The 24187-nt window shown below is 41.3% G+C and overlaps 1 protein-coding gene across 5 annotated transcripts in view; it reads left to right on the forward strand.

The window, feature by feature from the left end:
• Positions 1 to 24187, forward strand: part of NFIA (nuclear factor I A) — a 244299-nt gene that overhangs the window by 167588 nt on the left and 52524 nt on the right. For 4 of the 5 annotated variants that reach the window (XM_035564481.2, XM_035564482.2, XM_050712198.1 and 1 more), the window contains exons 5-6: positions 1577 to 1694; positions 4060 to 4187. In XM_035564481.2, coding sequence (XP_035420374.1) covers positions 1577 to 1694; positions 4060 to 4187 — 246 coding nt within the window. Of the gene's footprint in view, positions 1 to 1576; positions 1695 to 4059; positions 4188 to 20086; positions 20174 to 21211; positions 21251 to 24187 lie in introns of all 5 variants that reach the window. The other variant, XM_050712197.1, reaches the window with a different exon arrangement.

A 24187-nucleotide genomic window follows, 5' to 3' on the forward strand; every position in this document is an offset into this window, starting at 1 on the left:
AACAAAGGATTTGAGCATTTTTGTCATAAATTACTTCCCAGCTTCGTTCCTTTTAATGATCATTCCAGATTTTCTCAAGTTTTAATAGTGTTGTGTATTTTCCGTCCCATGCTTTTAAAAGTCCATGGCTATCCTGGCTGTTCCCTTTCTGTCTCAATGACGTTCTTAAAAGATCCTTGCCAAACAACAACTAATTGTCTTGTGGGGATGATGAGGCAGCTGCAAAGCTACATTATTCCTCTGTCAGATCTGACACTGTGAGCTCCTTAAGTCTTGGGGTGAAATACTGGCCCCATTACAGTCAATGGCAGCACTCCCAGAAGGCCTGCATTTCAGCCCAGACATGTTAGCTGGGCGATATGAGCTATCCTGTCTTCATTTCCTCACTCCTGCCCCGTTGGAGTGAAAGATTTTTTCGTCTTTGAAAAAGGGCCAGATTCTCAGACCAAAGATTAAACTTGGCTCAGCATCCTTGTGTGGCATTGAGACTGCTTCGCCTTTGTTGCTGTGAATCGGGGCTCTCAGACAATACGTTCCAGGCCAAACTTGTGCTTTTTATTGTGTAGTATGTTCTTTTTCAGATGTCTCTGAAATGTGAGAGAAAATCATGATCTGTAATTGTCAGCTCCCTAAGTTGCTTTGTCCTGCAAATAGCACTGTAACAGCAACAGTGGCTACGGGACCACATGCCATATAGTTGCATGTTTTTGTGAAATGCATTATCTTTTAATGCATTTAACTTTAGCGTTAAGCCGCTCGGTTCCCAGAAGAATACAGCACATGGAGTTCATAGGTTTGTGCCTGAAAACTTTAGGGCGTGCAGGAACTCATAATATTTTAATGTAAAACCAAGGCTTTAGGACATGGAAATTAATGCTATTCATATCCCTTACAATAAAATTTAGGTGTTTGGTAAGGTAGTGAGAGGTGAGCAGTGAAAAGTAATTGCTGGATAACATTTTTTGAGACAAATGTCTCTAGCTGTGATTTAGCTGGAGGAGAGGCCAGAGGAAAATTCAGATGCTTACAGGCAGAAGAGAACTTGGGTTTTTCATCTGTGTTTGTACTTTCTCCAAGGAGCATTTGTAACCTCTGTGCTTGGGGATGTACATCACGTACATACCAGAGGTCCTGAGGTGTGTATTTCCCTGCCTATACTGCTTATAGATTATGCCAAGCACACTACAGGGATGATGCAGCCTATTTGTAGCTATGCCAGTAAATGCAATGTTGTCCTAAAAGCAGACGCAACAAGTTTCATTAAGTGTTAGACTGATATTAATAGAAAAGCAGTGCTTAATTAAATTGAATAAAAGTGTGTCATAATCATTTGATTTTTTAAAGAAAGAATATCTTTGGAGAAATATAAGAGTCTATGGAACACTGTATTCTTGATAAAATTTACATTTGCTTGATTGCAATGCCCGTTTCCATTAGCATTTCTCAATTTCCACATCCCACCTATTCTCATTGTGAAAATAAATACATTATTGAGGAATAAGAAAGTGATTTTGAAGTGCAATTCATGCCTTATTCACTTGAGTTACTGACTTCAATTTTTTTTTTGTTTCCCCAGCACCAATAGCTGCAGGAACAGGCCCTAATTTCTCCCTCTCAGATTTGGAAAGTTCTTCATACTACAGCATGAGCCCAGGAGCAATGAGGAGGTCTTTACCTAGCACATCCTCTACCAGGTAATTTAATCTTTGCCTACTGCCAAGTTACTTGGAAACCCAGGCAAGCATCATTACTCATCTGGGAAAGTAACCACTAAATTATTTGACAAGTTGTTTGGGGGCCTCAGGATGGGGAGCTGTTTCAGATTCACAGAGCTGAATGTTCAACTGGATTGCTGTTAAAGTTCTTTTTATATATACAAACTTTGAAGAAAATCAGTTGCATTGCCTTGTGTAACTTCTGGCTCATGTCTTGGTGTATCAGGAGAAGTTCCACGGGAACTGTTGGAGTTTTAGTGGTGGCAGAAGACAATTGGGAACTTATCGAGATGAGCTACTTTGTCCAGGCAGGAAAATCTTAAAATAGACTTACATGCATTCTTTATCTTAGTAAGTGTTATCTGTGAGACTAATACAGTTTTAGGATCTTAGTCTTTAATGCATTCTGGTGTTCATATAGCATTTAGAAATTTGTGACAACGATTTGAAAACTGTGAGTTGTTAATGCAGATGACTACCCAGTTTCATTTTGATTTTGGCTTAGATACCAACTGCCAGACAAGGATATTTTTTATTTTTTACCCTATCATTTTACTTTAAGCATCCATGAGATTAGATTTATAAACAAGCCCAGTCACTCTGGTAGTTTTGAATGCTATTAAAGAAACGGACTGATTTTTCTTCCCCCACGGCCAAAATAGATCACTTATTTCAAAGACATGACAAGAAAGTCTAACTTCAGCCCAGGGTTGTTTGACATTTTTATCTCAGTCTGCAGTGCCATCAGCTTTGCAGTAAGCAAGTACACATGTAAAAAGACTACAGTTTGAATATGGCTGTGTTTTTTTATTTTCTAAAAAGAAAATCTTTAGAGGGAGGCTCTTAGCCATAGCTTCTCAGAGCTGGCAGTAACTGGAAGAACATTCTACATCTTGCAGTTAGTGTACATTATGAAGTTTGGTGACTACAGTTCCCATTACACATCAGTTATAAACTTTGTCCTCTTTCTTCTTTGCATATAAACTGTGCACCCCATTTACAGTGCCCATCACTAGCACCATTCTCGGGTAGAGTTTGGTTGTGGGTCCAGAAGCAAAAAAGTGAGGTTATCAGTTACTTAAGAGCTCAGTTGTTACTCTTCTGTTCTTCTGCAAATAGCTAGCAGTGATAAGGACACAATTATAAACAGCATGGGTAGTTAATAACTTGGTGATATGTTTGTTTTCCTCTCATTAGGCTGTTCCCAGTCAGAAAAAAAAATATTCCTTAAATACACAGAGTCAGCGGAATTATCAGGCGGTAATTATATTGTATGCACACAATTTCCCCTATTGACACATAACAATTCTCTGAATTACGGAATGGCCAAACCTGCATTCCACACATACCACAAAAATTATTCTTCCTGTTTCTCACAAACTGATTTCGTATACCTGCGCAGAGCTTCGGGTGAAGAGCTGCACAGAGACTGCAAGTTCTAGACCAGCAGAAATTGGAATATTTGATGTCTTTTAAATATGTTCCCCCTGTACAGAGGAGCCTGTTCTTGAATGCCTTAAATCTTAATAGAATACAGATTTGGGGTAAAAAGTGAGCTGACCCAGCCTTGGAAAAGTACTTAAAAGAGAAATTCTCAGTAATGTCCCCACGCAGTCTGTACAACTCATTATAGAAAACAGAGCCAACCTGTGTGTCTTTGGCTTTGGGATCCTCTCCCTACCAAACTGCTGGAGTCTGAGTCACTGACCATCAGAGACCACTGGAAGGGCTCTTCTGTCTCCTGAGCTGTTGGTAATGGAGGTGTGGTAGATTACAAGGGAGTCCTTTAGTACTGACACTGTGCAGAGGTACCTGGTGGGGGCTTTTTTATACAGTTATAGGGTAAAATGTTTGTACTTTTATGATAATGTGAACATTTGAACCACGAATGGATTCTTCCATCTTTTATTTGTCTACGCTTCTTATGGGACTGAAGTCTGGATTAATTTAACAGCTACAGTTAAAAGACTGAAAATACAAGTTTGAACTGATAAATAATATGTCTTTCAGACTAAGCTGTGCAAAAATCTGACAGTTAAAATGTCTTGCATGTTATTACCGTATTCATTCAAATTGCAAAAAAAATGCAACACAAATTAAATTATTTTATTGACCTCTGTGTGCTTTGAAAAATATCCTACTTTTTGCCCAATAAAAGCCTAAATGTTAAACTGTCTTCTAGTTAAATTAAGATGTGTTTAGGGGTTCAGTTTGGACTCCTTGAGAGGCTGTAGTTTCCATAAGCAGGTTAGTTTCAAGCAGTGCTAGCAAGGTATGTCCCAAAAGACGTGCCTTTGTTCCTTTCCATATATATAGTAGTTATTATGTGTTTTTACTTCTTCAGCTCTACAAAACGTCTCAAATCTGTGGAGGATGAAATGGACAGTCCTGGTGAGGAACCGTTTTATACAAGCCAAGGGCGCTCTCCAGGAAGTGGCAGCCAGTCAAGTGGATGGCATGAAGTGGAGCCAGGTAAGCCACGGCTTTCAGGAGCCTGAGAAAATTATCTCCAGTTGCTCATTTTGTTATCAGAGTACACTGAATGCTGTATAGAAAGGTGCTCTATTATAAAAATCTTGTAACTTCTTCTGAGAAAAGGTCAGTCTAATGAAAATACTGTAGAGGTTTTATTGCTCCTGCAGCTGTAAATGTTTCTGTAGTGTGTCACTTCTGTATTTTTGCCAAATATCTTAAGTATTTAAATAATGCAGCAAAAGATACACTGTCTGTTTCTGTCAAAATGTCCAGATTCAGTTCTGGGATAGCAGTGACATTCGCTTAGCAAAAAGCAGTACCTGTTTGGGGTGTTCCCCACAGTTATACTATTTAAATAAATATCCCTAAACTTATGTAAGGTAGAAGGACTTTTCAAGCATTCTACAACACTCGAGATCACTTAGTAATGACTTTTAAGAGACTTACAACGTCATCTGAAGTGTGATTGGAGGTTTCTATCAAAATAGCTATCACTGGGTATTAAACTTCATAAGCTTTAGGAAGCAGCTCTTCTGCCCCTTCTCAGTTAATTTTTATGTGTGATCTTTCTTGCTGATTATCTTTTGGGTTATGTTACGTTATGTATTTAACTGTCCGTTGGTCACTTATCTTGAGATCATCTGGGTGCTTAATACTATTGAAAATATTTTTCTGGGTCAGTGCTACATATAGAGGTAAAGCTAGTGGCTTGATTTTGGTTACAGCTAAATATTCATGTATTTATTGCCAATAAAAATAACAAAAATCGTATTTGTTAGATAAACACAGTCAGTACTTTCATCTCCCAGTGTTTGAGAAGCCTCCCAGTGTTTGGGAAGGCCCTCTAAACAGCCCAAAGGGTCTTTCGCAATACGTGCTTTTTTCCTTTCTTGTTTGTTTGGATTTAAATTAGTATGTTTTTGGTTTGTTCTGAAACAACACATGCTTGTCCAGGGCACTGTGTATAATGAACTGTACAGCATAGAAAAGTAAATTCAACCTGAACAGCATTAAAATCAGTTCTGTGGGCACTTGGCCAGCCACCTATAGCCTTCATCATGTAGGAAACATACCCACAGCTTTCTCTGGAGACCCTGTCAAACAGCTGTCCTTTACAGCATGCCCAGAAAGTCACCAAATTTGGGCTATTCCAGACTGGGAGGGGACTGATTCCCGCGCCTGGGAGCCCTTGGAGGATCCCCTGCCAGCTGCCCTCTCTCCTCTAATGAGGAGGAGCCAGCTTGTGGGCCCTTATTGAGTGCAGATGTGGCACTTTGGCAGGAGGAGAGGGTGGACCTGCAGGCAGACAAGTGCCAGGCTCCCTGTGACTGCCTTGCCACCGTGGTCCCCAGGGCTCTGGTGTTTTCAGCGAGGTGTCCTGCTCCGTAGATGCTGGGGGCTGTTTCCTCCATCCGCTCCAGTCTCCAGATGATGTAAGGCAGAGCTTCACCTTGTACTGAGCTACTCTGCTCATGGAGTGGCAGAAGCACAAACAAAAGCTCAGCGCCCATCGGAAGGAGAGATCACAACCTCCTCTCAGGCACAGATGGCTAAAAGCTGACCGGTTCACTGCTTCGACATCATGATCAGACTGAAGGCTAGCTCCCCACAAAGTTTGGGGTCCTCTTTATTAATGACAAATGTTCTTCATTTATACAGCAGCCAGAGGCTAGCTATTAATTTTGCTGTCACTTCTGGTGATACTCCCCACATGTTTTCATAACCTTGGTCTCATCCAAGTCGTGTCTAGAGAATGGCACTGGAGTGCTAAGCTGGGCAAGAGAAGTACCTAAAGCCCTACGTGGACAAGTGGGATGGGGGATTTAAGCAGAACTGCCCGTGTCAAACTTCCTGAGGTTCTCAGATAGGGAAAGGAGTGAAGAGGAGAGGAGAGGAATGAAGAGGAGAGGAGTGAAGAGCAGAGTGAAGAGAAAAAAAAGAGAAGAGGAAGAGGAAGAGGAAGAGATGAGAGAAGAGAAAGAGAAGAGAAGAGAAGAGAAGAGAAGAGAAGAGAAGAGAGAAGGAGAAGGAGAAGGAGAAGGAGAAGGAGAAGGAGAAGGAGAAGGAGAAGGAGAAGGAGAAGGAGAAGGAGAAGGAGAAGGAGGGTACATCCTTCCTCAAGACCTTGCTCTTTTATTATGAAAAATCCCCGGTTCTGCCTAGGTTTGCCTGTAAAATGGCAGAAAATCACCTTGCAACATGAGGGACTCAAGCCAGGTACCAACTAGATATAGCTCAGATTCATCAAGCTATCTATCACTGTTGCAGTGGAGAAGAAAAAGAGCTTTATCCTGCTTGCGTGGGATGCACTTTCAATCTTCATGCTATAGCCACTCAGCCCCACCCTGAGCCTTCTGCTGTGGCTTTCCAGCAGCCTCTCCTGTGAATTCATTGCCTCAGCTTCTCTGCAAAACCTGCAAGAGCACGGCTGGCAGGAAGATTACCCAAACCCCCAGCTCATCAGTGGTGGTATCTCATCAGTACCTCATCAGGTACTCAAACAGTACTGGTGTCCTTTCATGCCAAGGCGACAGTGGTATGTCACTGGAACAAAGTGCTCCCCCCTGAGTAACAGAGAGGGACACATCCTGCCTGGATGCTGTGCACAGTGCCATGCCTTACCTCGGCAACCACACCCGGGTCGGATGCTAACGTCTGATCCTTTGTATTTGACATGGGTGCTTTATTTCCATAAGTATAAAATGTGTTATGATGTTCAGTGGGGCGTCTGCCTAGAAATACTGGTCATCTGAAAGCCTTACAAACGGTGTTAACATCCTATTACCTGGTGTCTTGCCACAGTGCTCCATTCTGAGAGGGGTGAAGCCCCTGCTCTGTTTCAGATCCGTCCTTTCCAATGTCTCTCCTGTCCAGAGAAAGGCCTTGCCGTTTATTTAATCTACAATCAGGAATGATGGCACAGTTTTAACATACAGTAATCTCCAAGTTTCTTCTGTATCTTGTTTTGTTTTTCTCTCAGTGAAATTCACAGAAGTTTAAAGACTAAAACCATGCTTTTGTTCCACTTGGCATTTCTTCTCTGTGGTTCACTCTATGCTGCGTGGGATAATGCAGGTATCAGCAGCGCAGAAGGATGCTGCTTCTGATGGCAAGCTAGAATTTTTGTCCTGTGCTGGCAGAGCAGCGTAAGCCAGGTTCCTAAACTCCATAATTGAACCCTGTCCTTTGGGTTACCAGCCAAACAACAGGAGGAGGAAATCAGAGCAAGGAAAGGAAGCTTAGACGTGTCTGTGGGCTAGCTGCTCTGGCGGGGAAGGGAAGTTCAGTGCAAGGAGCCAGCAGCCAACCTCCCAGCCCAATAGGATCCACACCAAAGATAATAATATATCCTTTGGCTTTATTACCTCTGAGTAGATTGCTTCCTCGCAGGAGATTTAGATTTATGCAGAGATAGCTTCTTGGCCTATGTGCCTTGACAGGTTTATGGGAGTGAGAGGATGAATATTCTGTCGATGTGTCTTGCATTTGCTTAATTCTGAGGTGTGCACGTGAGAAAAAGTGGGGACTGTAATGCAGGAGCAGGGGTGGAGACCTCTCTACGTTGGTGCACGTATAGAGGAAGAGGGCAGTGCTCAAGGCACAGAGGGTAGGAGAGGTTTATAGCAGAAAATGTTGCCTGGGACAGTGCAGGGAAATGAGGTCTGCATGAGAGGGTGGCTGGAGAAATGTCACACTTGAAAGAGAACGCAGCATAGAAACGAGACGGAAAAGGAGAAAACAATTTCACACTGTACAGCAGGGAAAAATATATAGGGAAAGAAAAAAAGGAACAAATGCCAGGAAAACAAAGATTTGACTTCCTAGAAAGGAAATATGAAATGGAATATGTGAACTCCTCTTAGAGAGCACTCCAGGCAGAGGGTTATTTACCGCCAGCCGTGACTAGTCACTCTACATCTGTCTCCATTTTTTTCTCTTGAACAAATTCCCTTTTTGGATACTTTCTTCCTGCTTTGCTTCCCTGTGATTGCCCCTGTAAGTGGTCTTTGGAGGGCAGGCTGTATACTCAGAACATATGTGCAAACTGGCAGGAGAACAGAAGAGGACAAAACCACTCTGTGTGCTATTTAGATTAGGCAGTGGATGCTTCCCCTGTGCCTACTCTCGGGGTCTCCGCTGCGTGCAGAATACAAGCTGCACCTATTGTCCAGCCACAGCCCTTCCTCTGAGCTCTTACTTGGTAGGGCCCCGGGCTCAGGGCACCCTGACATCTGCCTCATGTGGAGACTTTACGGGGCATAAGTCCTCTATGCTTCACCCACCAGCAACATGACCTTTCCATTCTTGGCATTTCAGACCCATGGTAATGAGCAGAGGACTCAGCCTTGTGTTTTTTACATCTAGATACTTCTTGCAAGCGATCTAGCACTCTCCTTGTACGTCAGACGTGACAGCCAAAGCAAAAACCAACATTAATTCCATGTTCTTGTACTGTACTCCTTGAGTCTCACATCCATTTACCTGCACTCGAAAGCTCCTGGGGAGCTCTCAGGCCTAAAAAGGCTGGAGTCTGCCAGAAAAGATGAATTTCCTCTCACAACAGGAAGGCTTAGGAAGTAAAACAAAGCAGACATGTAGTAAATTACTTCTGCTTTTCAAATACCTTTTGCGGTATCCTCCTTACCATTACTTTATCTCAGCACTTTCAGTACATAACTCTTGTTAACTGAGAAGAAGTGCAAGAGAGGATAAAGATGATGTTAGTAAGAAAATAAGGCAACATCATACTGGCTTTGAACTCTGGTATAAAGCTGGCCTCTGTTCAGTTCTGTGGCAGGTCTGCTGGTAAAGGGGGTAAGCCATAATTACAGGTATAAGCTTTTTAATTCCATAATAAGATTGAGTTAATATATATCAGTATCCTACTTATGCATTTTTTAATGCATTCTCTGATTCAGTCCAGGAGTAATATTCACATTGTGCTCTGTCAGTCCTTTTGTAGGGTAGCATATGGATGGTATTTGCCAATTTCACTGCCGTTGTATTTCTACAGTGTGGCATGGAAAAAATGTTTAAAATGTAAATTCAGAGTATCCTCTTAGTTTCTTTACTTAGATCTTCCTGGTACTTGTATTTCCTCAAGTTAGTTTGGTCTCTGCAGGACAGTAATCCCAAGAGAGGTAGGTGTTCGTACTCCTTGAGACTTCTGAGGGGACAATTAGCTCTGCTTCAGTTGTGGTCTTGACCAGCTTACAGCACTGCACCCATCTTCAGAATGGGCTGAGCTCTGTGGTCCTTCCACAGAAGGATGGATGTGGCTTTTCGTGCCGTGGGAACCCACCTTCTCCCACCCCAGCTGCACCCTGCTGCTCTGCCCTGAGCTCTTGCATGTCTTCGCCTTGAAAACCCCAGGAACCAAATGAGTCTTTCAGTGCAAAAAACCTTAAGGAGTTAATAATCACACTTGCACTGCATGCCTGAAAGACATATTTACAGTTCCAGGGTCTCATGGAGTTGATAATATTATATGAACCTACAGTAAGCTAGAGAGTTCCCTGTTAGACTGCTGGACACGTCTTTGATAGTAAAGATGCTATTAAAGTCAGCCTCATGATTGCTTACTACACCACTCAGGCTAGCACTGTTCATTCTCATGCCACTATCTATGGGACTGTCTGCAAATAATTTCTGAGCAATTTCTATGCAGCTGTGGAGCTGAGATCCTATTCTGGAGCCTTCTCCTTGCAGTGGCAGTGACCTCTAACTTACTAGTACCACGTCTCTCCCCAGTGCTGGTTAGGAAAGGACCATATGCAGGCAACTGGTCCAAGCTGTTTCAATAACTGCCTTAGTAAATCTGGAATGGGCTGTTTTTTTAAAAGATTCTCAACATGCAAGAAAACTTCTCCATATTCACTAACCTTTTCTTTATGCCTTGCAAGTCAGAAAGACTCATTCAGGCATAGATCAGATGAGTTTAATTTCAGAGTCTGTTCAGAATTGTATCTTGGAAATGCCAGAGAAGCGGTATAGGGGAGATCCTAGACTGTGTTCTTTATGTGTTCTTCATGCCCTGAACACTGTTGCTGTCTGGCACTACCTAGAAAAGAAAATCTGTGCAGTATGTCCCAGCATCAGTGATGCAGAGTACATCCGATCTGTCCTCAGGCAAAAGGTCTATGGGCTCATCAAATTCAACATCACACACTAAGCCAGAGCGCAGAGAAGTTTGCAATGACTGTGCTACATTACTGCCAACGATTCAAAGTATTGACTGTAGAAAATATGAAAAACATGAGAACCATGTTTCATACAAAATAAAGAAAAAAAAATCATTTTTTTCTGGGAAAACATTCAATTTCAGACCTGGAGTAATCAATATCAAATAAAACTCCAGCATTACTTTTCTGTGACTTGCTGTAGTGGGCAGCTTTCACTGACTGGATCGTAAGTAGGCACAGGAGTTTCATGATCTTTGTTAACTTCCTTAAGCTGAATTGGTTGGATACTCATATACCCACTTACGAAAGACAAAAACAAGGAAACGTCTCAATTTCTTAGAACTAGAGGAGGTCTGCATCCAGGATCCCTGCCAATTATATTTACTCAGTATTTCCCAGATGTGACATTGTGTTGCCCTCCAATTCTCAGTGTGTAAAGAAAAAAACAGACAGCCCACTCACATAGCCATGAAGATTGTACCTGCCTTGTGTGGCAGCTTCATTACATACCTTGACACTTCTATCAGCAGGCACCAGTGCCTTTTTTTCCTCCATTGAACTTAATATCTGCAGACAGCAGGAACATTGCACAAGCAGACAAACCTCCAGCCACGGCATAGTTTGGCTTTTCTAACAGGAGGTCAGAAGCGGATCCAGTTTCTCTGATGGCCAGAACATGTTGGTTTACAGCACAGAGAACTTCAGCAGGCTGATTTGTGCCGTTCAGCTGAAGACATACCACGAGCAGTACAGCAGACAGAACCTCTTGCCTCCCAGGTCCATGCTAACGTCCACTGCTTATTTTCTCTAAAGAACTCTTTCTGAGCTGTGTTAGACCATGCACTGTGCCTAGGATTCCTGCTCCCATGCACCTCGTTTCCCCATCCCTGTTCAGACACGTCTCATCTCCAAGGCATTATACACAGCTCCCCACATTTCTCCCACTCATACAGAGTCTACAACAACCTCGTTCTGCCACAGGTGAGAAGCAGAGCATGTCTGGCCTGTGCTGCCTTTCTTGCTTCCATCAGTGGTACATGGAGTTAAACGTGCCCTGTGTGGGTGCTGCTGGTTTCAGGTGAACAGGCAGATGCCCAAAGTCAAATGCAGAATCAGAGCATACTTAAGGAACTTCAGCTCCAGTAAAATATGGAACTGTCCTTAAATGTTTCTTACTTCCATAGAATCCACGTGTTCCCTTATTCCTGCTCTCTGAATTGCAGTATCCCATCAAAACACAAGCTGCCCAGTGGTTTTTAAGAACGTAAGAGTTTTCTTTTCTTCTTAGAGAAATAACAGTTATCAACTTTTACTGAAATACCGTATCAGCTCCTTGTCACTGGCAGTCTACAGTTCCTGCCGCTAAAAGTTTAATGCATTTACAGGAGCACTTAGGCATCAAGACTTTGATATCACAATCTGTTAGTCACAGGTGCTACATGATAGGTTTGTGTTAGCACATTATAGATCTTCTATCAGATACAGCACAAAATGTGTGTGTTTCTCTGCCAGGCACTCAGAATCAGCCTGCCGCATAGTTGATGAGTTACTCACCAATATAAGTTGTTGTTTATTTTAAACAGAACTTTTCCAGAGCTGCACCTTAATGGATAACTTAAACGCTAATTGGTAGGCCAGCAAAGATCAAGAACGTAACGTGAGCCAGGAGAAATGCAGGAGGTCAGCTGTGGTGCTTTGAGCATTGTCACTTCTTCCCAATAATATTCATCAAGTCAAATGATTAACACTACTCATTTGCTATAATAGGCATCGTCATTTTGACAGCAAATTACTACTGGATCAATAGCTCAGCTTTTCTTTGGCAATTCACACAGTGGCATGAGGCCTGTGACAACATGCCATGCTGCTGGCGTTACTGTTTCAACAACAAGGAAGGAAGTGAGAGATGGGAAAAGAAGTACTGATTGAAAAGTCCATTCAGATTGAAAAGTTCTAGATGTTTTCACACCTCTCAAAGGCTCTTTTTTTTTTTTTTTTTTTTTTTTTTCCCCCAGAAACCAGGCAATACAACAGATTGGGCCCCGAGATTCACCCTAAACTGTACGTTTCATTTTTACTAAAATCAGTGGTCCCATGCAAGTGTTGGAGCACATACCTCAGCTGTGCTGTAATCCCCTGAGAAAGACACCCCTTCATTACGGTCCCAGAGAAGTCAGTCACTCAGTGTCACAGCCCTGCTCTTTGCACCTAATTCCAGACGTCAGGAAATCCATCATTTGAGAAGGGGTACAGACCTGTAGGAGTTCTGAGTTAGAAACTGCAGAAAGTGCTTCACTTCAGGTATCAAATTAAAGCTGTGTTTTCAGCTGCCCTAGTGCTGCCATCATGCACACATACCGTTTTCACTGACTTTAATGACCAACTTAAAAGCAGATCTTCTGCGTGCCGTGACCACCATAAGACCACCTGAGCTGATCTTCGGCTCCACACACAGGTGGCCTCATCTGAGTCATTTTTCAGATTGATAAGAAAGATTTAGTGCATAGAAAATTGTTCCCTGACAAAGACTGGAGAAATGCTTCCTGGAGATAAAGGGATTGCTGGGACAGGAGTGCTGCATCAATAGTCCATGTACCTAATGTTCTTCAGATGTCCTTGCGGGCTGAGCCGTATTCCGCCACCTATCCTCTTTAACATATACAAATGAAGCAAAGAGATGATTTATGCTTCACCGTTGTCACCAAGTGAAACCTGTAAGCTTCTTCATTACTGGGACACTTTCTACACTTTCTACATGCTTTCAGCAGTAATCGCTGAAAGCTCAAGTACAAAGCTGCTGAAGGACAGAAGCACCCTCTGTCTGAACATCGCTGCGCATTGCTTGCTGTCAGACATGAATCTCTGAGAGCTCCAGACGGGTCTGCTCTGATGCAGTTATCCTTGAAGATCATCTGATAGTGCAGCATGGGACTGTTTAATTGCAAAATGGGATTAAACACATTGAGAGTATTGTACCTGTCTTCCAAAAGTTGAACTAGTTTCTTTTTTTTTTATTTGCTTCTGGGACCAATTCAGGATGTTGACTTGGATCTATAAACTCTTCTATAGATTAGATCTTGGTTAGGAAATGGACTGCATTCCTTTCATGTGCTGTCTTAGCAGTTGAGATCAGCAGACTTGCTTTTTCTAATGTGTTTGGGAAGCAGGAGCAATATTTTATCTTCTAGTATGCTGGTACAGAAATGTTCAGGTTTATTAATTCTTCAGGACACAGGAAAAGTCTTCATCACCTGTGTAGGCAGTCATGGGAAAGGACCCACTGCAAAGACTGCACTGAACTCTGGTTTTGGAGGCAGCTGGAAAATATTAGTAGTCTTCAGAGCCAATATACAGTACACATTGAGAGCCAGTAAATGATGCATATTATTGCAAATTCCTGTGCACTTCTGCATTTTATAAAACAGATAACTAAAATACTCACCTAGCCAGATCAGTCCCCAAGGGATGTGCATTTCTAAGCAGAGGACAAACCAAAAACACAGAACAGGACACAAATTAGCCAAACAGAATGGCTAAGTGGTTGAAACAAATGGTTTTAGGATCACTGAGCAAGGACCATGACCTCCTTTTGCATCAGTCAAGGCAACTGTGAAACTTTGTGAAAGAAGCTCACCACAAAACAGATGCTGGGCTATCTTAGGTAAATAAATTACCAAAAAATAATAACAAAAAACTCCCCTACACATTTTACAAAGCACAGCTGTGTAAATACTGCATGAAACGGGGGAGAGGAGGAGAGATGTAACATACACCCTTTTTTATGCAGAAGTTCTGCTCTCGGCACTGTTTATTAACATTCCCAGTACAACCATCACTACGCTGCATAACACAGTGCAGCTACTGTACACATTTTGATCTTTGTTTTAAAGGAGAAAACAGGCTTCGTTTTAAAGCAAACATTCTCACCCGAGTTGAAATGTGCAAGGAGAGGTGTTAGGGGACAGAGAGATGATGGTGCAGGAACGGGAAGGGGAAGCAGACTGTGTTACATTTCTCTCTTTTTTTTTTTTTTTTTTTGTTTCCTTTCCCACACTGTGATTGTTGCGCTGACTCTAGATGTTCCTCATCCACTGCTTCTGCACAAAACCAGGAGCATTCCTGAGCTCTTAACTTCACTGAGCTGGATACCTACTGCAGTTTTCCTGCTTCTCAGCTGCTAAGTGCAGCACATGCCAGCCTCCAAATGCTCACATCAAAAACTGTGGATCTGCCCACAGAGAGGAGGAAAATGGTTCTTCCCAACTGGGCTGAAGGCTCACTTCGTCCAATATGCTACCTCTGACAAGGTACCAACTTCTTCAGAGTTAGTTGCTGCCCCAACACTTTGACCACAGCAGTCAGCATAGGAAAGCAGAGAAATCTGTCTAGTGGCCTTTTAGCTCAGGTAATGATTTGGCTCAGTGGCTGCAGAGCCATCCTATACCCCCAGGAACATATATGTGCTATTATGGCAGCTGTGTTATTTCCCTGGAGTGGGTAGTCTGTAACCTTGACCCATAACTCCACAGCTTATGGCATGAATGTAGTGCTACCCCTCAGCTCATCCCCATACAGCCAAGCCCCACTGGAGTGACAGTAATGAGGACATTGCAGCCCAAGTAAGGGATACTGTTTAAATAATCCTATTTTTCTTATGTTTTCCGGCTCCACGAAGACTTAAAGTACATCAGTGTCTTCCTCTAGCACGTACACTGGCTGTAGCTTCATTCTGAGTTCATTGGTGTCTTGCTTGGAGGCGAGCAGGTAATCCACAGCATCTTCCACCTCGGCTTGCCCACGCTGCTCTTGCACGGCTGGCAGCCCTAGTGAGCTCATTCCTTCTGCTCTTCTCTTACATCACTGGTTGCAGCTATTATTAGTGCGATATACACCAAAAAGCATAACATATCCTGTAGCTAAAATTAGCTGGAAAATTATAGGCTGTGTTTTGCTGTTTTGTGCACAGTCTTCATTTCCCTCGCTGATTTGCCTGAAGATCTTTGATCCCTCAAAAGCCAGCAAAATGAAATGGTCCCTCCAGTCCTCGTGTCCAAGAGCAGTGCTCTCAAAAAGAGGGGGGCCATTTTATCAGCAAAAGTCTTAGGTTCCACCTAAGTAGGAAGGAAATAGCTTTTATTTTAAAAGTAAGGATTTATAGTCAATGAGATTGGAAAAAAATATAAACGTATGGATTATCTTTCTTTGTACTTAGTGTAACATCCCATTTTATTACAGCAGCCCACGTTTGTCTCCAGGAGTTTTATCTGTGATGTAGTACGCTAATGCACTACTGTGCTCTGAACAGGAGAAAGCACTTTGGACGTAGTCCAGATTTAACCCTGTCTTAGGGCTCGCCGTTACTCTTTGCTGAAATAGCGACAAATGAAAGTAAGGCATCATCTTCACTCTTCCTCTGAACTTCTCCAATGCTCGATGTGAGGGGTATGTTTGAAGCAAAGTGTGGTGGTCATTGCCACTTCCTTCACAACTTGTCTGTCTCTCCCTGCTCTTTCAGTCCTTACAACCTATGTCCCTTTGCCGTTTCTTGAGTGAAAACCACTTGGCCACACCTAGTCTGAACGTGCTGTGCAAGAAACTGCTTCGGACTCTCGAAAGCTCAACGTTTGACATCAAAATGAGTCCCGAAAGCAGTCCTGTAATCCAGGCAGAATTGCCAGTTTGGGCCAGTTAGAGCTTTTAAAAATTAAAAGGTCCCCAAAACAGCTGTATTTCTTATGCAAATCCTTAGCCAAATGGGAACTTGTAGGTATTAAATAAATTGTTTGCCTTCTGTTAAAAAATGATCTAGAAACCCAGTAATTTTGGGGGGCCAGGTTGTAAGAGGGCAAAGCAGTCTTGCAAAGAGCATTTCTCCCATGTTGTGAGAACTGTAGTGCTGTTGTGATTTTACAGTACTCTTTCTCTACTGTTACAGAATTTTTCTCTTTAATGTTATTGTGGAAAACCCTGAACAAAAACTGGCACTTAATTCAGAGTAAACAGTGGCAGTGACTGAATAGAAACCTGATGTCAAATATACAACTACCGCGGGAAAGTGAGAATCCATTGCTTTCTCATCTCTGCCAGTTGTTGCCTTCTTAAGTGTGTTATTCATAAAATTAGCAATTTAAAAATGCATAGAAACATTATTTTTTATATTCATAGCGTCACTCTAAAAAAAAAAAAAAAGGTTAAAAATCGATTTGCTGGCCTCTTGGGGAAATGCTGTAATGTTTTTGGCTGTCTCCTACTTTCTGCTGCCAGCTAAAAGTACCATCTGGCTTGTTTAGGGCCCTTTTCCATATCAGGTGCTTCCAAAATTCTCCCCAACCAGAGGATTGTTTCATTGGGTTGCTTTGCCTGCTGAGGCATGTGTCCTGGGCTGGGAATCCTACTGCTTCTGTTCTCTGCCATCTTGCTGACGGTGGTGTGTGTATGTTTGGGCACAGATCTTGCTGCCTCTCTCCCGAGGACATTTGCATCATTGTCAGCTGCACATATTAAATTGATATGCAGAGCTCAGAAACACGTATCCCGTCTTTTGTCCCTTTGTTTGTGCAATTGTTGTGGTTTTAATTCTTCTTTGACACCTGGAATATCACAAAGCTGCTGATAATCTGTTGGCTACTAAGGGAAATGACATTGATAGAAGCATAATGTGTGTCAGACTTATATCTAGATAATTGCAGACACACCCCAAACCCTCGCAGCTCAGGGAACTAAATCCTAAATCCATTATTAATTTGGAGAGTCATATGTGGCAGTTGGCTGCGGTGTCATCCTCTCGCTGCAAGAGTCACTTGTACGGGATTTGAAAGCCGGCGCTGGTTAATTCTGCCTCGCCGTACCGAGTCCTGCCGAATGGGAGTCACTTGGGGTACACGCTTGCTGCCATTTTGTGGCACCGTGAGGAGCTGTAACAAAATGGTGTTGACGTCCTTACTCCTCATGGAACGAAGCTTCCCACGTGCCTTCCTCTGCACACACATAAAACCCCAAGGTGGGAACCTGGGGACTGCACATGGCACCATTCGACTGTGGCACCTCCTCCTTGGGGTTATTTGTTTTCTCAAATTCACCCTTTTACTTATAAATAGAAATCTACCCATCGGAAGATTTACGAGTAGATTTGAAGTATTGTAGTTGCTAAGTATAGACTTTTGATGTGATCTTATGGAAAGATGGAGCACGTTTTGAAATAGATACTGCAGTAAGCTGTCTTGTCCTATTTCTAAAATGATCTGTGCCATACACTGCTGACTTTTCCTGTCCATCCATTAAAAAGTGAATTATGAAGAGTGCTGAGACAAACAGATAGTAGTTTAACCTTGTTAGTAAATATCAGGTAGCTGATATATACTGCTAGGATGTTACATCACAGCCTTTCTTTTCAATATAGGTTTATGAAATTATCTTGTTACTATATAAACTGCCTTTGCTGTGTACATTCTTCCAGAGGTTTATTGTTCTTTGTATGTTGGCACAGTAGCATGACTACGAAGAGTCAGTTCATGATGTGGTGAATTTTAAATACTTGGGAGATGGCCATATCTATTCTTCAGCAAAGGAATGAAACCGTTTTTTTTTTCGTCTAAGGTTCTAAAAGTTTCAAAAGATGTGCTAAAATGAAAAGGAAGTAGTAACTAAAGACTGGATGGAAAGTAGTACATCAGAGCACCTATTTTGTTTGTTTCCTTGTTTCCCTCCGAATCCTAATGTGTTAAGTACAAGTTAGCATTTTAAATTAAATAAACCCGTTCTGTGAACTAGTAAGATACTTGAAGTATATCACACATTATTCATTTATTTTTGTGAGTGCAATAAAAATTTTACAAGCTGTAATCTTGTTCTTTTAATAGAGAGAAAACTATGCAGAATATGTTGCTTAGAGTATTAGATAAGCTACAGTGTGTTAATCAAATATTTTCGTGATATGAGGGCAGTTGAGAAAACAGTACAATTTTTGCTAATGGCACTGGTAAGTAAACGGATCTATCATTACATTGTCATGAAAAGTGACATTGAGCAGAAACACCCTGCCAATCCCTAGAAGATAAGTATTTAATGTAATTAGACAGACACTGTCTCCTTTGTTGAACGTAGCATTAATCACCCAGAGAAGTCCAACTTTATATGAAATGGCTTTTTCTGATATGTCTTTGTATTAGAAAGCTTCTTGCATGGTTTTGTCATGATGATATATTTGAAGAAATGACTGCTATACGGTTTTCCTCATGACCTATCTTGTTGTTCTGTGTTCCATATGATATATATATATATATATTTTTTATTTAGCAATGTTGCAGTGAGTAGCCATGACTTGTTTCTAAGTCCAGAAAAGTACACACATTTGGAGCTGAACCTCCTTGAAATAGCTACTGCATTCAACTTCTGCAATATAAAAGAAACACAAATAGCTTCCATTATATTCTTTAATTCTTCATATGTGGTGTTAGCATAGGTTCATTGTTATGGCATAAGCAAAATGTTTCTTGCTCCAAATGCTAGTTCATAATATCACACACAAAAAGTACTTCTTTCTATGAAAATCTCATTGTTAAAATGATGAAAAATGTTGCCCCCTTCCAGAATTCATTGGCACTACATTTTTTTTTCTCCTCCGTTGCTTGTAATTTGTACTGTGAAATGCTGTCTGGTTATGAACTGGTATCCACTTGAATCAGCGCACAGCTGCATCTTCCCACCTTCTCAGTGGTGCAGAGGGCTTTGAAGGGGAAGAAAAGGGTTTAGTCAAAGATGACAGCAGACTTCGCCAAGTAACAGGTGGAGGTCAAGCCGGTTTATTTGTTGGGCTGAACAGAGTGCAGAGATGAAAAATCTTCGTCATAATAAGGTTTAGGAAGAAAATGCTGACTAGTCTAAGCTTTGATTCCAGCTGACAGATCCTTTTCTAGTGTTCATTACTTGATTTCACAGTTCAGGCAATTTTAAGAGGCTTAAAATTATATTTCTGCTCTCCTCTATAAAACTTTTCGATCACTTTCTAATTTTTGCTTTAAGTAAAGTTATAGGGACTCCCTAATATATCACTCATGCCTTTACAATCTTATAAAGTCAATATGCCATCAAAAAATGAAAGGATGAACCTTTTTAAAGGGCCTTACTTTTACTCATTATTTTTATAAATGAAGTAAAAAATTGACACGTAGGTGCCAATTTGATTAGAAAATTAATACCAACTTCAGAAAACTCCCCTGAAAAGTGGGTAGTAAAATAAGCATGATGTTCAAGAAGTCACTTTTCCTGCCCAGGCATATGGAATTTTTATAAGCAACTGGTGACAACGTGAATGAGGCTGTGCCATGCCAGAGCGTTAAGTTTCAGTCCCCAAGTGCCATCATGAAAGGGAGTCACAGCAAGACCCGGGCAATCAGAGCAGAACATCCTGACATTGTGTGGCAGTGCTGGGACTGCGATGACCTGGCGGCATCACTGCATGTCAATGCAGCACCACAAAGGGATTTTAGAGGGCTGAACTGCAAGTGTGTGAGTCTCTCCTAGTTTAGTCTCCTGCCCTTTCCCTCTGCTAACTGCTGGGAGGAGAAGGTAGGCGTTTCTCCTCTCCCACCCTTTTTTCTTCCACCACCACCTGCTTCCTACCTGCTGAAGTTAGCAGAATAGGAGTATCTTTAGCCATTTGCTAAAATCTTCCCCCCTCAGACTTTCTATTACTTCTGCATTCATTCTTTGCAGGAAGAGGAAACTCACTGGTCAAACCCTTGGACACCAGAATAGTTGCATGCAGTTTCCCAGGGAGCCAGATAGCTCTAAAGCTTCCCAGTGAGTGACAGTTTCTCTCTTCTATTCTTCTGAAACATGTGTTTTACACATATACTGGAAAATGTTAATATCAATTTACAGCCAGATTCTTGCTTTTTGAAAAAAAAATCTCCTGAAGTATATATACACTTAGAGCACCTCAGTACACATATCACTTTTTTATGTAGGAGAAAGTGTTGGATGCTCTTATTCACATAACATCATTGGGCTTGAAAGCTGTGAGCTCATTCAGAGTTAGTGGCAAGAACACTGGACTTGCCAGCACCAAACTGTGAAACCTTTTCTATGTGACTAGTAGAAATCTCATGGGGGTTGAAATCCAAAAAGGGGAGGAGGGGGGGGGGTGTAAATTTGTGCATTTGGATTCGAGTACCTTCAATACTATGATTTCAACTTTGTCTTAGAAGTCCTTGAATCACAAATCATTGGAGGCTGGGAGAGTATTTTGGAGAATTACCACTGTGTATGCTTTCCCTGGTCTTTTACTCTTTTCTAGGCATCCATTACTTACCACTGTCAGAGAGAGGATACTGGGCTAGGTGGATCCCTGTAATCTGATTTGGCATGGCTATTTTTCTGTGTTCCTAAGCTCATGAGATCAAGTTTTGTAGGATTATTTCATAATGCCAGAGCAGCAGTTTCTGAGGTTCGACAAAGCTATCTAGCAAAGTGTCTAATAAAAGAAAAATCCTGTCCCATACTGTAGCTTTCTTGGTCCAGTGAAGCAACATCCCCATGCATACAAATCTTGTAAAGTTACTTTTGATAGCTCCCTCTGTCCCTTCACTTTTTGTAAGCTAAAGTGCCATTTTCCTTTTTACAGCTTAATTGAACCTAAATGCACCCATTTTCTGCAATGTGGTATTTTGGTAATTTTACTATTTCCTCGTAAGTTTTCCGTTAAGCAAACTGAAAGCTTCCCCTTTATCACTTCACTGGGCCAAGATTTCACACAGTATCCTGCTTGCTACAAAATATGATAGTGTTCTCTCTCACCTTGTTTCTTTTTTCTTCTTTTACTTTCTTTTATAAAATTAGGATATCTAAGAAACCCCGAACACCGCGGAGCACTACATGGTGGGTGTGCTTATTCAAACAATGCCAATGCTCTTGTTCTCGGTGCATAGACATTTTGTGGTGGTTGGGGGGATGTACCAGCTGTCCCTCTTGTGTGGGTTCTCCAGTGTCTAGTAGGAGGGCTCATGCTAAGCACTTTGCCAGAGTGACAGCCCTGGAGGGAGCACTTACATGTTACCTCTGCCCTTTCCATGCCTGTTTTCATGAAACTTAGGGACTTTTTCCCTGCGAGCCCTCTGCCTCCCTGTCTGATGTGTTTAAAATTGCACAGGAGATGAGAGAGGTGTTGGGCAGACCACACAGGCAGACAGAGCTCCTCTGGAAATGAAGCCAAAGCCAAACTGCTGCGCTCTTGCCTGCTCTGCAATGGGAACATTTTATTTTTTCCAGGAGGATTCTTTGTTCCTCCAGAAAACTACAGCTATTGGGAATGCCGAAAAATGAGGCTGATTTCGCCTGTCTGATATCACCTCTCTGAGAGGCGATCTGTTGGAAAGCCATTAAAGTTCTCGCTGACTGGGAGCTGCCAAGACTTGCTCAGGAGTTGCTGGTGGCAGGTCCACAGTGCCATTGCAGCAGCCGCTCACCAGCGTACAACTAGCAATGGACACTTTCCAGGAAAAGAGCACAGCAGCTGTAGATCAGCTACAAATGATTTTTTGTGTTACGGAGAAATGAGATGACTGTTCAGTCCTGTGACTGTCAAACCGAGGCAGTCATATCATAAAAATACCAAGAACCACTGGATAGCAATACATAACAGTTCCATGAGTACACTCTTGACCTGTCAAATTATAAATCCATTTCAGTTTGGTACGATGCACATGAATTCAGCTTGCAACTCTTTCTTTCTTTGGAATAATGTATAAACTCTTCACCTCAAATTGTGTAGAAATCAGGTGACTTTACAGTACATGTTAAATTACCTGAGTTATTTTCACTCCTGTCTACAGTCATTTTATTAATTAAAGCATATGTTCAATGGCTGTGTATACCGATTAAGTCTTCAAAACCAATATTAGCACCAAACTTAGTCTTGTCATCATAAAAGTAATTTAAAAACATTACCATGCAGTAACTGAGGTCACAAGTCTAAAAAATTTGCATATTTACCCATCTCCATCTCATGCCTTTGGCATTTAACAGCCATCTTTGTTATATATAGCTTGGATAGCCAGTGGTTTTTGATGGCATGCAAATAATGAGCAAATGATTTTTGAGAAAAAAAATAAAAAATAAAAAAATAAAACAGAAAATTTGACTCCATCCTCTTCAGTTACTAAAATTCCCTTTAGTATTACTTGCAATTTAGCATCCATATGCATCTCAGGAAGATATAGTTGAAACATAAATCTATTCTGGGTCTTTTACTTGCAAAAATATCATACCTCAGCTATAATCATATGCAAAGACTTTTTAGAGGGCTTTGTAAATGCCATCCAAATTTATGATGGCATTTTTTGCCTAACAGCTATAGATGTTCCATCCCCAAAGCACCCACATAAAGGTATATTCTCCTATGGATGGCTGCAGCTTGTTCCTGCTGCTATATCTAATCTGCCAAGTATGCCGAAAAACTCTCAGATAACATTTGAAATGAAACAAATGTAATAATGAATTTTAAATGACTGGATGTTTAAAGACGTCATTAGAAAAAAATATTCTTATTAAAATATATATTTATACAATGCAAAATGACACTGAAACTAACATTAGATCAGAGAGAAAATTGAACTATCTTGCTGTTTATTACACCTCTCATTAAAGTTTTCAAATATAAAATTCTAATTATATTTTAAAGAAATTGCCAATATGTTGGTTACCACTTTATTAGTTATTGAAAGAATCACTTGGACAACAGAGCAGGGATGAAGGCTAATTTACAAGGCTAAAACAATCCAGATGATGCTGTAAACATAGATATTAGCAGACGAGATAATACGCTGTATAGAAACATCACACCAAAATATTTAAGGTAGATTTTAATGGGGTAGAGTTTTAAAATAATAATGAAGATTGTGTCATGCAGTTTTAAGAACCTGTAGAGAAGATTTTCCTCTGGTAAAACTGATACTTCTCTTTTGTAAATGGAGCAGTACTCATTTACAAAGCAGAAATTTCAACCGTCTCTATCCTAAGTGGCATCAGAATCCTGATTCTAACCCGAATGATCATTTTTGGCTAAAAATTGCTGAGGAGTCCAAAAGCATTTAAAACCTAAAGCCATTGAATCCATTTAATGCACCTTTGGCACCTCTCTCTCTTAGTCCTTTTTGAACATTCTGGTCCTCATTTTAATCAATCTCTTTTTATTAAGTTCTTTGGCTCATTTACTTGTACGTGCATTTGCTTTATTTTATTTGGAACATTTCTTTTGTAGTGTCTTGAAAAAGAGTTGTGACATTTCTTTTGGATAGCTTCTTAAGTATCTGGCAGTCACCTATGATACGATGTTGATGGGTATGGATAGATTAGCTCTGTTTTCCTGATGATCCGTCAGATGTCGAGTTCTGAGGAAACTGGTTGTGTGTGTTGGTGATGCATATGCAGTAGTTTGATAAGTGGATAGATGGGGAGCTTTCATTTTACTTCTGTAAAATCACTGTTCATTAAGCTGGATTTTGTTTTGTGAAGTGAGGTGCTCACTGGCAGGTAGTTAATCAGTGATCATGGTAAATCAGAACGTGATCAGAGGAGCGAGCACACATCCAAAACGCAGAAACTAAAGAGCGCTTCATTAGGATGAGTGAATTTCCATCTGCATTGTATTTTGCGCATACTGGAGCAACTAGTACAGTAAGCTGACGGATGGCAGCTAGTGTGATCATATCTCAGCAGAAGATAAATAAAGTTTGCTCAGCAATAAGTAGAGCAGACTTACTATGACTGACAGTAGCGTAGCCATCAAAACTTCAAGAAACTTGAAATTAAGGCTTC

The sequence above is a fragment of the Cygnus atratus genome, chromosome 8, assembly GCF_013377495.2.
Source record: "Cygnus atratus isolate AKBS03 ecotype Queensland, Australia chromosome 8, CAtr_DNAZoo_HiC_assembly, whole genome shotgun sequence".
Lineage (NCBI taxonomy): Eukaryota > Metazoa > Chordata > Aves > Anseriformes > Anatidae > Cygnus > Cygnus atratus.